Source organism: Pelodiscus sinensis, chromosome 1 (genome assembly GCF_052426305.1).
Source record: "Pelodiscus sinensis isolate ZL-2025 chromosome 1, ASM5242630v1, whole genome shotgun sequence".
NCBI classification, from domain to species: Eukaryota; Metazoa; Chordata; order Testudines; family Trionychidae; genus Pelodiscus; species Pelodiscus sinensis.
In genome coordinates this window covers 245,849,809-245,864,479 of record NC_143052.1, presented here as the reverse complement: position 1 = coordinate 245,864,479, position 14,671 = coordinate 245,849,809, and the positions used below count along the sequence as shown (strand labels likewise).

Genomic DNA, 14,671 nt, shown 5'->3' with positions numbered 1-14,671 from the left:
ATACAGGATTTGGTCCCTGACTATTATCAAGTACCAAGAAATTCATGTTTCATCACAACAACTTTAACTCTGACCCAAAAGTTTTTACTGCATTTTTGTCCATGCCGCGTGTAGCCGCGCGGCACGGGGTCCGAACTAGCCGGCCTTTAAAAATGGTGCCGGCCGGCATCATGCAAATGAAGCCCAGGAAATTCAAATCCCGGGCTTCATTTGCAACTCTGAATGACTACATTACCCCCTAGTTCGAACTAGGGGGGTAGTGTAGACATACCCATACAGACTTGCCCCCAGCTATCATATGCAGCAGTCAAAACCTGTTCTGCACTCAGCATCTGTTATCTCTCTATGCAGCCAACTCTTCCCAACAGTCATTTCCTAGTTCAGGATCTTTCTCCTTATCTGGCCAGAGGAAACAGAAGTGTGGCAAGGAGAGGACTCTGTAAAGCCCCAAGTGTTGAGATACTTACATGTGTTTATTTTTATTCATGGGAGTATTACTCATGTACCTTAAGCTATGTGCATACCTAAGATTTTGCAGAATTGATGTCTTATTCAATCCATACCAGAATCAGAGGTCATTAGTATGCCAGAGACAATGGAACAAGGCCTTAAAAATGTGCCGGAAAAAGCTCATAAGTAAAGTAGAAAGTTAGTGCTTTCACAAATAATACTTCAGTTCTTATATCTGTGCCCTGTAACTCTGTATGACATTATAATGATTTTACTAACATTAATACCACAAAAAGACAAATTTTACAATAGCTTTAGGTTTTTCAGATTTCATTAATGTACTGCGAAAATGTGTGTTGTGTAAAATATCTTTACATTATAACTGTCTGTCTTTTCTGGGTTGCTATTTTGAAAGTACTGCCAGAAACACACAGCCCTCCTACAAATTGCCTTTTTTAAACCAAAGAACAGCTTCGCAGATTCCCTTGACACCTATTAAGTATGAACTAATACTGCCTTTATACCACCTACACTCCCTCTCAAAAACCATTCCATAATTTTGAATGTCTGTACTTCTGCTTCCTACACCTTTTCTTTTAAAAAAAATAGCAGTAATTGAAGCTTTGGTAGTCATCAATGACAATTTTACTTAATCTTTAAAAATGTGTCATTTTGAAAAATAACATTAAAACTGTAATGATTTTCTAATTAAAATAACTATGACTGTAATTCACAGATGGTTTACTTTTATAGGAATCTGAATGACATTAAAATTTCAATCTTGGATAAGATGACTTTGTATTCCTCAAAGTATTGAGAAGTTGGTGTCAGGGCAGGAGAATATTTTAGCTTTCCTCTCCACCTCCCCTCCCCCCGCTTAATAAGCAAGAAACATTATATGTGATTAAAAAATCATACCAGAATGAAGACTGTCATCTATGAAACTGTTTGTATATGAGACACATAACTAATGTATGTGATTCAGACATTTTCAGTATTCCTTTCATGGAATATCAATATAAAACATTGTACATTGTACAGATGTTCTAGGTCAATTTCAGAAGATGAATTTCAAAGGTAAATCTATACAAATGTCTAATAATACTTAAGTAATGCCTCATGACTGTTTCTCTACTAATAGATATTTTTGGTAGAGCTGACACATGTTGTAAAAAATTGTAAATAGTGTTTATGAAAATTTGAAAATGAATTTGCCTCAGTCACGACTGTGTCCCTTTTCCATTCACTTATAAAACTCCATAGGCTTCCTATCTATAAGTTTCCTATCTAATTATATATCTAGTCAGAGAATATGTACTATCCTGGTTTCTTATTAGACTAATTGCAACTAACCAACAAATTTCATATTTAAAGAATTTTAAATTCTCAAACTGGATTTTTCATGTTCATTCCAAAGGCTGAAAGAAAAATGGCAAAACCAAAATGTGTTGAATAAATGCATGTACAAATTTGAAGAAGTGTCACTCCGTTCATTCAGTCAGTCATTTGCAGTCAGCAAGAGAGAAAATTCACAGAGTAAATTATTTAGCATCAGCTGTGGGTACAAGTTGGACCCCTCGGGACCTGACCCTTCCTGAATGAGCCCACCCTGCCATTTCTGCCCTGCAGCCCAACCTTCCTATACCTGGGCTCTGTGGTCTAGAAACATCTGTGGTCCTGCTGGGCCACAGATGTTGCTGGACCAGAGAATCCTGGTTAAGAGAGGTACAACCGGTAATACTCATCTTTTCTACAAAAATGTATCCTGTAAATGAAAATGCTAAAAACAGTAAATGGTCTATATTTTTAGCATTGTTTTTCTTAATATTTTGTTAGTTAGGAACCTGTACGTGTCATGGTAGTTTACAATAGAGGGCTTTATAGCAGCATGGGAACAAGCATGAAAAGACTGAAAGAAAAATGCTTAGAGGGTGCTTAAGAAGAGTTGTGTAGAACTATTGAAGGAATATGCAATAAATGGAGAAGGCACACAACTGTGGAGAGCTTTGCAACTAAGAATGAAAAGCTTTAGTTTGATATGGAAGATGAATGGAAACCTTAGAAAGGCGATATAAAGAGGAAGTAATATACTCAGCTTAGAAGGGAAAGATTTAATGGATGTCATCGTGCTGGGGCCTCTGATGCAAATAATAAATAATGATAATAATGGTAATACAAGATTTTCAGATGAATGGAGTAAGTCAGTGAGAAGCAGGAAGATCAGAAAGGAGTTTGCAGTAGTCAAGGAAAGAAATGGGAGCAGCATGGCAAATGCGCTGGCCAAAGGGATGGAGAAGAACAGGGTTTTGTTTATTTTTTCAGGAGGCTGTGGGAGTTTGAGAAGTTGATGCTGAAGAGCTTGGTGGCAACATAGTGAAAAACTTGATGTGGTAGGAGAAGTAAAAAGAAGAATCTAATATCATACCAAGACTTTGGATATGTATGTCAGGAAGGACAATGGAATTTTCTGCTGAGAGGAAGAAAGTAGAAAATCACATGATTTGGTAGGGAAAAAAGGGGAGTTATTTGTTGATATCTTAGTTAGAAGCAGGGAATCCAAGAGTACATACTAGAATGACAGATGTGCAAATCTGAACAAAGGTAGATTGACTGGGGGTGGAGAGAGAACCATGGGAATCAGTGGCATGGAGATTATGGTTGAAACTGAGATAACATTTGAGGTTATGGAGAAAACAGTACAGAGAAAAAGAAGAAGGACGCTAAGGAGAGAGCCATGTGGAAAGACAGTAGAGACAGGTTAAGGAGTGATGGAGACACCAGAAGAGATACTGAGAGAGGAAGTCAGAGAATTAAGAGAACCAAGCCAACATTGAATGATGAAAGTTTGGGGAGGAGGCAGAGACATCAGTTTTGTGAAGTCAGCTGATAAAACAAGAAGGAAAGGACCCATAGACAACTGTATAAATAGATGACTAGAGACCTTTTGTGAAATCATTTTGGCTGAGTAAAGAAGTAGTGGTTGGATTTCTATGATTCAAGAAAAGTTCATAGTTTAGTTTGTATAAGGAAGCATGCTTTTATATTAAAAGGCAGGGAGAAATGAATCTGTAGATTCTGTTACAAAATAAAAGTAATTTTATTCCACTTTGTGAGAGCAAAGGTTTCAGAAGGGAGCTGTATGTTTTTATTACAGAATAAAACTCCATATATTATGCAATAAGGGGGTGTTTATACATTGTGCAAGATTGACACTTCGGAGGTCCATCTTTTAGTATAGACCCTTTGGGGTCAGTCCCCTCCACTGTCCGGTACTCCTCCTTTTGAAAGGAGTAAGGGAAGCTGATGAGAGCATATGCTTCCATCGGCCTCCTGCTTTGGTGATGCCACCAAGGCTTGGCTTAAGGTAAGCTGACTCCAACGTTTTGCATACATGGAGTTAGGTACCTTAAGTCAACCTTCTTGGCCTAGTATAGAGCAGGCCTAAATGTCCACATGGGAGAATTATTCCAGAATAGCTGCAGTGGAATAAATGTCCAAATGTAGACAAGGCCAACGATTATCTGTAGATTAAAGCGAATTTAGTGATATACGTTCTCAAAAGGCTTAACTTACTATGACAATTGTGCATGAGAAAGAAACAGACTAAAAAAAAGTCTCTGCTTTTGCAACTTCTATTCATCATAGATGAAATTAGATAGAAGACTAATTATATTATATTAACTATAAAATGTATATCCTCAAATCAGAATTTAGACAGAATTTCATCTGTGAAATTTGGGAGCCAAATTACTGAAGTCAGCTTTGAACATCTGGTTTGAAATAGGGATGTTAAATATCAGTTAATTGAATAGTTGAGTAACTTCATGAAATTTTATCAGTTAGTCAATTATTCTATAGTCCCCGGGGGGGCAGGGCTGGCAGCCACTGTATCAGAGACATCAGTGTGGGGTGACAGGTGAGAGCTGGTCCATGAGGGGAGCCAGTTGAAAAAACAGCCCCCCTCGCAGACCAGCTGCCTGTCACCCTGTACTGCTGCTTCTGAGAAAGAGGCAGCAATGCAGGGTGGCAGCAGTCCCTGTCTAGGGGCGGGATCCGAGCTCCCGGACCCAACTCTACATGCGTAGGGCACTGGCATTTCTACTTCTAGTAGACTAATACTGCAAGCAGTGGAACTGCACTAACGGTGAATTATGGCTACAAAGTTTGTTAGCACAGAAGAGGCCTTGAGGTGAAGCAGTCAAAAACTGTGAAGTTAGTCTGAAATCCAGTTCAGACTGTTGTGGTGCAAATTCTGTACACCAGGCAGTATATTAACCAATCTTTATTTTCCCAAAAGCGTCCTGTTAGGAAAACACTTTGGGAATATGAAAAATGCATTGTAAATGTAAGGGTTTATTAAACTTTATTATTATGAGAGTTGGTTAAAGAGGGTTATAATTCATGAGAGATTTGAAGGTGCAGGCTTATTTCATCATTGCATACTGACATTTGTTTATTTTGGTTTTAGCCATGCACAAAACCAAATCATTGCTTAAATTATTATATTAGAATTTTTCATATTTTTATATAATTGTAGATGTTGCTGAAATCAAACAGTAATATAGTATTATATTTATTCTGTAACCTTAGCTGCATATGTGGGCGCTCTAAAAAATACACAACATAAGTTGCAGTGTCTTCGGTGGTCTGTTGACTTATGATGGATTTGAGGGTTTGGGGTTTTTTTTGTCCATTTGTAAAAAAATTATTTGTTTCTAATTCTGCTGTAAATCACACAGTGAGGCTACACCTACACTGGCATGATTTTGCACAAATACTTTTAACGCAAGAGTTTTTGCGTTAAAGTATTTGCGCAAGAGAGCGTCTACACTGGCATGTGCCTTTGCACAAGAGATGTGCTTTTGCGCAAAAGCATCCGTGCCAATGTAGATGCTCTCTTGTGCAAGAAATTAATGTTGCCTGTCTACACTGGCCTCTTGCTCAAGAACAGTTGCGCAAGAGGGCTTATCCCTGAGCGGGAGCATCAGAGTATTTGCACAAGAAGCACTGATTTCCTACATTAGAATGGCAGTGTTCATGCGCAAGTACTCGCGGCCAGTGTAGACATGTGGCAGCTGCTTTTGCGCAAAATCTTTCCAACGTAGAGACAGCCAAAATGTTTTCATTGAGGATGCACTGATGATTCAGAACAGAATTAGGCCTATAGGCTACAGACAAGTAAAATTTGAATAATTTGATCAATTATTGCCAGACTTGTATTCAATGTTTCTATTAGCCATACAATTTGAAAAACAATTCCAGCAGCAAAAGGAACTATGTTCTTCATTATTAAACATACCTTATTGGGTGTATGTGTCTTCTTTAAAATTCTGAGTAGCAAAGAAATTCTCAGACAAAAATCATGAGAATAAAATACCATATGAGGACAACTCTTACTGAATCATTACTTCGATTTTCTCAGTAATCACTGTAAAGATGAAGGCTTTTTAAGGTATAAAAAGAATATGTACTCATGTTTGCATGATCTGTACATGTTCCAAAAATTTCAAAAGTAAAGTGTTTCCTTATGGTTTTACAATTGGAAGGAGGAAAACACCAGATACAGGTACTGTGAAATAGTTTGTATTTCTGATCTCATCTCAACCATTTGCTTGAAACTTTATGTAGAATTATTACTTATCATCTCGGCCTTTTTTTCTTGATGGTGAAGGTTTCTCTGTTGTTTGTATTTTAGATAGGAGTCCAAAAAGTGTTTCTAAAATACTGGCAAGCTGACCATCTCAATGATTTGTGCCTACAGCTACAGGGGAAAATTGTAACCTGTCAAAAAGGTAACAATTACAGAACAAATATTTCTGAACTATATTTTTATGTATAGAGTTAAAAAACATTTAATGGCTTTGGAGTTTTCATTTGATTATTATATTTGCACATTTCCATACAATTCTACCTCCAACTAATTGACAATACAGATTTTTAGAAGTCCAGACTAACACCTCTTTGTCTATTCACAGTGCACCTCTTTGTCTGTCAAATCCAGTTTGAGTTCTAGTTGTTAGCCTTAATAATTCCTTTTTTATCATTGCTTTCATATTTTTAACAAACAGACAATCTTTTTAGGATTTAAGAGTTTTCATGTCATTCTTACATTTCTACTGTCTAACAAATAAAGAATAGAAGAGGCAAACTTTTTAAATATTTACATATATCTTTCACCTGTAAATGCATCTACTTTTAATATTATTCATCTAGGATATTGGTTACCTTTATTTTATTCTCATTTGCAATATTTTGCATATTTTCTTCTGGCTTTTTTGTCTTTGTCTTTTATGTTGATATCTTTACAAAGGTCATTCTGACATTTTGGCACACTTTTTGAAGGAGATACGTCTCTATGTCTCCTGATGTTCTGTAGCTTCTGTTCTATTTCCCATCAGAATCTCAAATAACCATTTCCAATTGAATATTACTTTGTATAAAGCAGCTTCCTTCACACTATACATTATTTATTTAGTTGGCTTGTAGCAGCAACAATTCACATTAGCACTTAAAAAAAAGCTGACACAGCAGACTGAAGTGTCTTGATTTTTAGAGTTGTCACATAGTTGAGTAAAAATGTCCTCGAATTTTTTTTTAAACTGACACTTTAATTACCTGTTCTTCATTAAGGGACAGTTGCAGAGAAAAATCAGGAGAAAGGCAAAGGGGAACAAAGTCATCCGTGTGGAAATAATTTCAGAAATTAATAATGTTTCAGGTTTGGGAGGGTGACAGTGTACACAGGTCCAGATTCAACAAGTTATCAAAGTACACGTCTAGTTTTAAACACTAGTAACCTCATTTCTCCACTCATTTATCTACCTTAGAAAAGCAAAACTTATTCATCCTGCTTTCCCTCCATGCCGACTACCAAGAAAAGTTGATCATCTTATTTTCCTGCCTCTAATTTAAACTCAGCATTAATATTCTACTTTATCACAAACTAGACCTTCCTCAGTTACTGTAGCACTGAGGTTTACAAGACATCTGCAAAGTTTAATCCTAAGTAAAGAGGATAAATACTTTAGTTCCCCACAAAATTCAGTTTCTCGGCTTCTTGTTTTTAGCCTCTGGAATTTACTTCCATTTAAAAGTTCACTTTGTCAGGAACAGTATTTAGAAAGCTCCCACCCATTATGGGTCAGATTTTGCCTGGCTTTAGACAAGTATGTAAAAGTCCAAGGAAGTTGAAGGAGGTCCCACACAGGACTCCAATAAGACCCAGTCAGATTCCCCACAGCCATGCATTAGTCTTCAAAATAAGCAGTAGTCCACAAATAAGTGTAGTTGCAAATATGGAATAACTACAAGCCCAAGAGTTCTAAGAGGTTTGGAATGCCTTCCTCTTCTCCCCATGAGACAGTATGACTCAACGTGACCTTACATACTCCATTCTACTCCTAATATAAATGGATCCCATCAAGTCCACTGACAGCAACACTAGGGGTAAGGTACTCTTATGCTCATGGACATAAGTCTTGTACTTCAAGCCAGACATCTTTTGAAGCTATAGACATGTCTTTTTCTTTATGACATGTTGGTTAAAGGCATAAGGCATCAAATGCCAATCATGACAGTAGACTGTCCATAACAGACTCACATCTGTAGATCAGGACAATTTCTAGTTGGGTATCTAGTCTTGAAATGGATAAAGTGAAGTTTTACATTTATTTATTTATTCAAATGTAATCATTGTGCCTATTTAAAATGCAAAGCACAGTATAAAATTCATATTATTTTCATAATATATCATAGCAGGGCCTTCAGAGTTCTGCAAAAGAAAAACAGCCCTCATACATAAATCTTATCAACCCCCCAGACATTTTCATCCATACAAACCTTTCCAACTATCTCTTGCATAATGTTCCTCTGTGGCTTCAACAAAAGTCTAAGAAAACAGGTAAGTCTTTCATCATGAATTGATAAGCCCAGACTATAGTGGAGAAAAGAAGGGAAGCAACTTAAATAGACACATATCCCTTCCTGAAAATTGCCTAACAGACCCATACCACCTAAATCAGAAACTGTGAGCTCAAGTATCATAGACTCTGTGGTAACCCATGCATATACAAGTACGCAGCTAACCAGGGCAGTTCTGATTATTCTGAATCAACTATTGAGTTGAGGGCAAAGCTTATTATCCTGAAGTTCTTCTATTGCAATCCAGCCAAAGTGTGAATTGATTTATCTGTGTATAGAAGCCAACTCCACAACCTGCCACAATTTCCACAATACTGACTGTGACGGCGCGTTGGGGGTCCCCCGTCTCCTGCACCCCGAAATGGCACAAACAGACTGCACCAGCTGGTGTAATGGAGGTTGTTAATTGCCTCTCCAGGATACAGCACAGCACAGATGTAATCTGGTCACAGAGCTGGGCTAGGATGCCTCAGGCCCCCTTGAGATGGGGGAGACTGGGCCCCTAAACTCCAGTCCCTTTCCCTAGGCTGTCTCCTCCATGCTTCCAGCCAACAACTCACTAACCTTCTTCCAGCCCTGCCCCCCAGACAGGGCAGCATTCCACCTTCCTTTGTTCCTCTCCATGGGGGGTGTCTGGCCACTGGTTCAACAAGTTTGGCATTACCTTTGCATAATGAGGTTTTCCCTGCTGGGTCTTGCTCCAGACAGCAGGGGTCACCACAGCCCAGCAAGTACCCCCACTACGTCACACTGACCTTTATTCCTAAAGAATCAGGTACCCCTCTGGCCTTAGAGGGTACGAGACCTCAAATATTTTTAAGCAGGCAACATAAATGAGGACAGTAGTGCAGTAAGGGCAACATTGTGAACAGTAAAGCCTTCCAGAAGATGATGCTTCCATTTGAGTTTTCAAATTTTGTTTTCATTCTGCACTGGAAGGAAAATAAAACCTCTCAACATTTTAATGAAGACCAAATTGTATTTAAATGCCCATTTTTTAATTTGATACCAGAGCTGTTCAATTCAAGAAGTTTGTAAGATGTGGGGAGAAGGTAGAGAAAGTCTTTATCGGTCTTTCTCAGTCTTTCCAATAAACTAAGTCAAAACCAATATACCTCTGACTCAAAAGGTCATAAAAAATACTATAACCTGTTCTAATGACCAACATATCAATTTCAGTGTCCCATCTACAGTCAGTGATGCCGACAATAATAATGGAGATTTATCCAGCAGAAATATATTTCTTCTTCTCCCCCAGTGGATCACTTTTGCTTTGTTTGCATTTAAAAAATAAAAACAAATATATTTAAAATAAAGTTTTATAGGTCTCAGGTATAGAAAGATGGTGTTTTCTTCAAAGTGATTTAGGATTTACTGCTTAAATGATTAGCAAATATCCCAGTTGCTCTGAAAATGTGTTTCAGAAAGTACAGCTGGGGAGGGAACAATTCTGTATCATTAAGCTCTTTCAGTACTGTGTATTTGTAAGCATTGGACTCTACTAGATTAAGTTCTGGGATGTATTCATTAACTCCTCAACACCAGGATTTTATGAGTTCAGATTCAGTAATGTGTACATCAAATATCAAGCCTCTCATAAAATTGTCAAAAGGAAAATGCACTATTAATTTCTTTTTTAACTAAATAGGGATTGTGCATTAATGTTTCAGATGTTAACGAAGTCAACATTTATTATAAAATGTGGCTCAAGAGATTGAGAAATGGTTGGCTACAATAATAGGAATGGAAATCCTCAGATTCTTCCGTTATAAACATGCTTGAATTAGATAAGACTGGGTAAATTGAAACCCTAGTGAATTCTAGCCTCCGAGAGTATTGGTATATTCACATTAACCTTTTCTACATTTCAAGAAATTAAACACTGAGAACCCCTAAGAAAATCTAATTTTAAATATATACACAAAGACAAGGAAGGTGATAACAAATATCTTATGTTGCTGCCAATTCTATCCTCTTATTTTATTGAGCAATTTTACATTCCTGGAAGACATTTTTCCTTTAGCTTAGTTCAGCATGACTGTTTTCTATTTCATTTTACACTACAGCGTTCCTAAGAGCTTAATTTTCCATTGCGTAATTTAAAAGGAGCCTTATCATTTCAGGTATTTTGCATGTCTTTACCTGAAAATCTTAATATCAGTTGTTTTGTGGGTTTGATGTTTTTTCTCCTAAGCAACCATGAATAAAAGTTTTGGTCAAACTCTGCTCACCTTCCTCGTAGGAATATTTCCATTGGCTCTAAAGGGTTAGAGAGGATTGAAATTTGAAAGAGAGGATTGAGATTTGGCTCAAGGTGGATTTTTCTTCTTACTAGATGGAAATCATAGTAATAAAATCACCTAGATTTTTCTGGCATTAGTTAATTAATCCTAAAGTCATTTCCCAGTGGAACACACTGAATTTTCAACCCTGAAAAACAGATAACACGTGATTTTAAATTGTGGCATTTATATGAATTTAAAAACCATATTTGGTGATTGTAGTGACTCATATTTAAATATATTTTATTTTATCTCCCTAAATTCTCTACAATTTTACAAAAGGGAACTATAGCACCTAATTTTGCAGGGAGAAGATTTAGGAAATAATACAAACACTTTTTTAAATTCTCTAAAACATTTGTGAAATTGTTTCTTATAAACTGTGACATACATGTAGAATATACACGATGATGGTGTAGTGGGAACATTCTACTAGCATTCATTTAAGATGTCTTCTATAACTCACCTATGGCTTCATCACTCATAAGTATTGTGATTGTTCCAAACTCATGCAAATAAACCTTTATATACATTGCACTATATGGCCCCTGTACTATATGTGTATATATACCATTTGATTCAGAATAAGGTGTCCACTCACAGACTCTGAGCATTCTGTCAATTATTTAATGCTACAGGTAAAGTACAGTACAGTTACCTCACTCTTGGTACTAAGGCATAGCGCATAGTCATAAGTAGGCCGGTAACTACATCCACCCACTTCTTTTGAAGCACCACTCACCTAAAATAATAATTGTATGAAGGTGTCCATATGAAAAATCCATTATTGAAAGGATGATACTGTTATATTACAAAGAATGTAAAAATACCTTCTTCATAATACATAGAATCTAGGTTGGGATTTGTGCATAATAAGGGGAGAAACAATAAACGAATGTAAGACTAGGTTATCATCTCTTTTACAATAGGACGTGAACCAACATTCTCTCCCACTTGGGCAAGATGACAAGCTGTCCATTCTATCATCTTTACTATATATTTTAGATATGCATATCTGTCTGTCTGTCCGTCTGGCTGCGAGTCAATTTGTCCTCCTACACAGTTAAGAACTAGGACCACTAGGACCACGCAGATTTCTCCTATCATAACTTAAAGCAAGGTCAGGGTTTGGCTGTGCCAGGACAATGGGATGTGCCTGGAATTAAGTTATTCGTTGTTGAATTCTGACTCTCATTGGTCCATATTTTTTTTTCCATTATGGCAGTTGTAAGAGGATTTCTAGCTCGCCAGCATTTGCTGCACAAGATGAGCATCAAACAGCAAGAGGTCAAATCAATCAAAGACTTTCTGCAGAATACTGAGGATATGGGGCTGAAGGCATATGATGCTTTGGTCATTCAGAATGCTTCTGACATTGCTCGGGAAAATGACCGGCTCCGCAACGAAATGAATGTTGCTCACCATAGGGAAAAGTTAGAGGTTAGAAACAGGCAGGAAGAAGCCCCCAAAAGGTAAGGAGAGAAAGCAACTTCTCTAATGGTAGGAATCAATTTTCTTAAAGTTCTCAGTATAGTCCATACAATCATGTCAGGAATAATGATCAAATGTAAACTTGTCTATGGCTTCTTTAAACATATGGTTAAATGACTCTTGAGTCTTCATTAGCTACTCTTCTTGTTTATAAAGCTATATCAAGTAATTAATTCTAGTTGCATAAAGCATCGGCATAGAAGATATCTGATTCAGGAAGTACCATCACATACTATGGCTATTGTTAAAATCTCTAAGATATGCTAGCATTTAAAAAATAAATAGTGTTTTACTATAAGTGCAACAGATGTTAAGTGGGATTTTAGCAAGTAATTATAATAGTTAATGCTTAGAAAATTCAGCTGGATACATGCCAAGATAACAAGAACAGCTATGAAGGCATAAAAAGACAGTGAAGTCCAGACTGAGAAATGTGCCTAAGAGACAAATTGCCAAGAGGCTCCTTTCTTCTAATTTAAAAAATTGCCTAATGTTTAGCTTCAGTTGGAAGTTTCATGAACCTATTCTAGCAAATCTAGCAAATATTCTAGCATCCATCCCTGTAGGTAGAATACAGATGGTGATGATGTTTTCTGTAATACCAGAAACTTATTATCTGTGTCTATATCTCATTGATCATAGGAATGTTTATTTTTCCAGAGCAGCTTGATTCCAGCTCATTGTATCTTATCAGAAACAGCTCCCCCTTGCCTCCATTGCCTCTTTCAGATGACTTTTATTGAAGTAAAAATGGCAGTGTATCTGTTTAATTAGTTTCAGATATCCCAGTGATTATATACTGAAGGAAATGCCTTTGTAGCAAAGGCTGTAATTAAACATTACACTGAAAACAAATTATCCACTGAGCGCTGAGCTTTCATCTTTAGCTATTTCATTTATTACACGGGCAGCTGGCTATATCCTGTAGTTTTATCCAGCTCTGCTGATGATCTGCCATGCAGAAATAGAATTTTAAAAACCAATGCTAGAAGGCTTATTTGTAAAAGTATCGAACTGCCATCTTTTAGATAGTAAAGCACATTACTACACAATAGTATAAGTCTATTTTTAGACATCTGAAAGGTGTCTTCAGTTACTTTTAATCTAAGTAACTTTTTCACGTTGAAGGAATTTGGAGGGGCAGTCTCTCATTTTCACCAGCTAGTTGGAATCAAGCTAGCGACATTATTTTCCAATATATACTGGAAACTGCAAAGATCACTACAATACATTTTTAAAAATCCACAGTTGTGCTTAAACTATAAGAACATTTAAACAAGAAGACTTACATTGACATATAGTTGGGTTATAATGTGAAGCCAAATTCATCTATTAAAAGGTCACGATATTTTAAAGATCTGGATTTCACAAGTAGAATTTATAGTTGTCTTTTTTTAAATAAAACAGTGCTAAAAGTGCAGCATCTGCTGCCTCAGTAACTTTCTATTACTATGCATTTCCCAGAAATTATCATTCAGATTGAAATCCTAGCTTTTGATTGTGCTTAACAATCAAAGTGTGAACAATTCATTCAGTGAATGTCTAGTCAACAATATGAAACTGCTTGAGTAAAGCTGCATTTGTGAGAAAAAGGTCCAGTGTCCTGTTTTATCATAAAACAGGAAATGGAAGAATACTAGCAGCTTGATCTAGGTTTGTTTGTCAGAGATTACTACACACACCCTCTAGGCACAGCAGGGAGTGTTGGAAGATTGTTTACCAAAAAGCCGTTGTTATGTTTGCATGAGCAGGTTCATTGTTATCATTTGAATAATGCATCTGGGCATATTTTCTGTGTTTTCAGCACTGATGACAGGGGTGGGAAGGTCTCTGAGGACAGCTTTGCTGGCTGCCGAATGCCTAAGCATTTTTATTCCAGTTCTGTGCCTATCCCCATGGCAGTTGATGGCTTGGTACATTCTGTGGCTGGATCATCCATCAGATCTCCTTCCCTGCACTCTGTGTTCAGCATGGATGATAGTAATAGCCTGCCATCACCAAGGAAACAGCCTCCTCCCAAACCAAAGAGGGACCCCAACACACGACTGAGTGCTTCATACGAGGCCGTTAGTGCTTGCCTGTCGGCAGCTTCTAAGGAAACAGCGAATGAAGGTTAGGCAGAAAAGGAGTAACCGTCATAAACACTGAATCTTTTGACTTTAAATCTTTAAAATATCTTGTTTCCTTAGAGTACCTTTGATGCAATAAATAAAGTTACCAACTTATCAGTATTTCCTAAATCAGCAAATAATAGTTCATTTGTTCTGTTTTCCTTATTTGTCAACAACAAAAAGCTTTGTCAATGTTAGCCGATATTCCCTATGATTTATTTTAGTTCACCTTTTAAACAGTGTTATTCTTATTCTGACAGCTAAAATAGAACATTTTGAATGATGACTATTACCATGTTTACTCTAAATTACGTACTCTTTCTCTCCACATTAATACGAAGGCACAGGAACAAACCCCAACAGAGATAGCTGCACTTGAGTTATATTATATTACAATTCACGCATAATGAAGGTTGA

The 14,671-nt window shown here is 36.9% G+C and overlaps 1 protein-coding gene across 4 annotated transcripts in view; it reads left to right on the top strand.

Annotated features, from left to right (window-relative positions):
• Positions 1-14,671, top strand: part of MYO16 (myosin XVI) — a 518,064-nt gene that overhangs the window by 442,094 nt on the left and 61,299 nt on the right. For all 4 annotated transcript variants that reach the window (XM_075918615.2, XM_075918604.2, XM_075918634.2 and 1 more), the window contains exons 29-31: positions 6,146-6,242; positions 11,878-12,124; positions 13,948-14,255. In XM_075918615.2, coding sequence (XP_075774730.2) covers positions 6,146-6,242; positions 11,878-12,124; positions 13,948-14,255 — 652 coding nt within the window. The remainder of the gene's footprint in view (positions 1-6,145; positions 6,243-11,877; positions 12,125-13,947; positions 14,256-14,671) is intronic.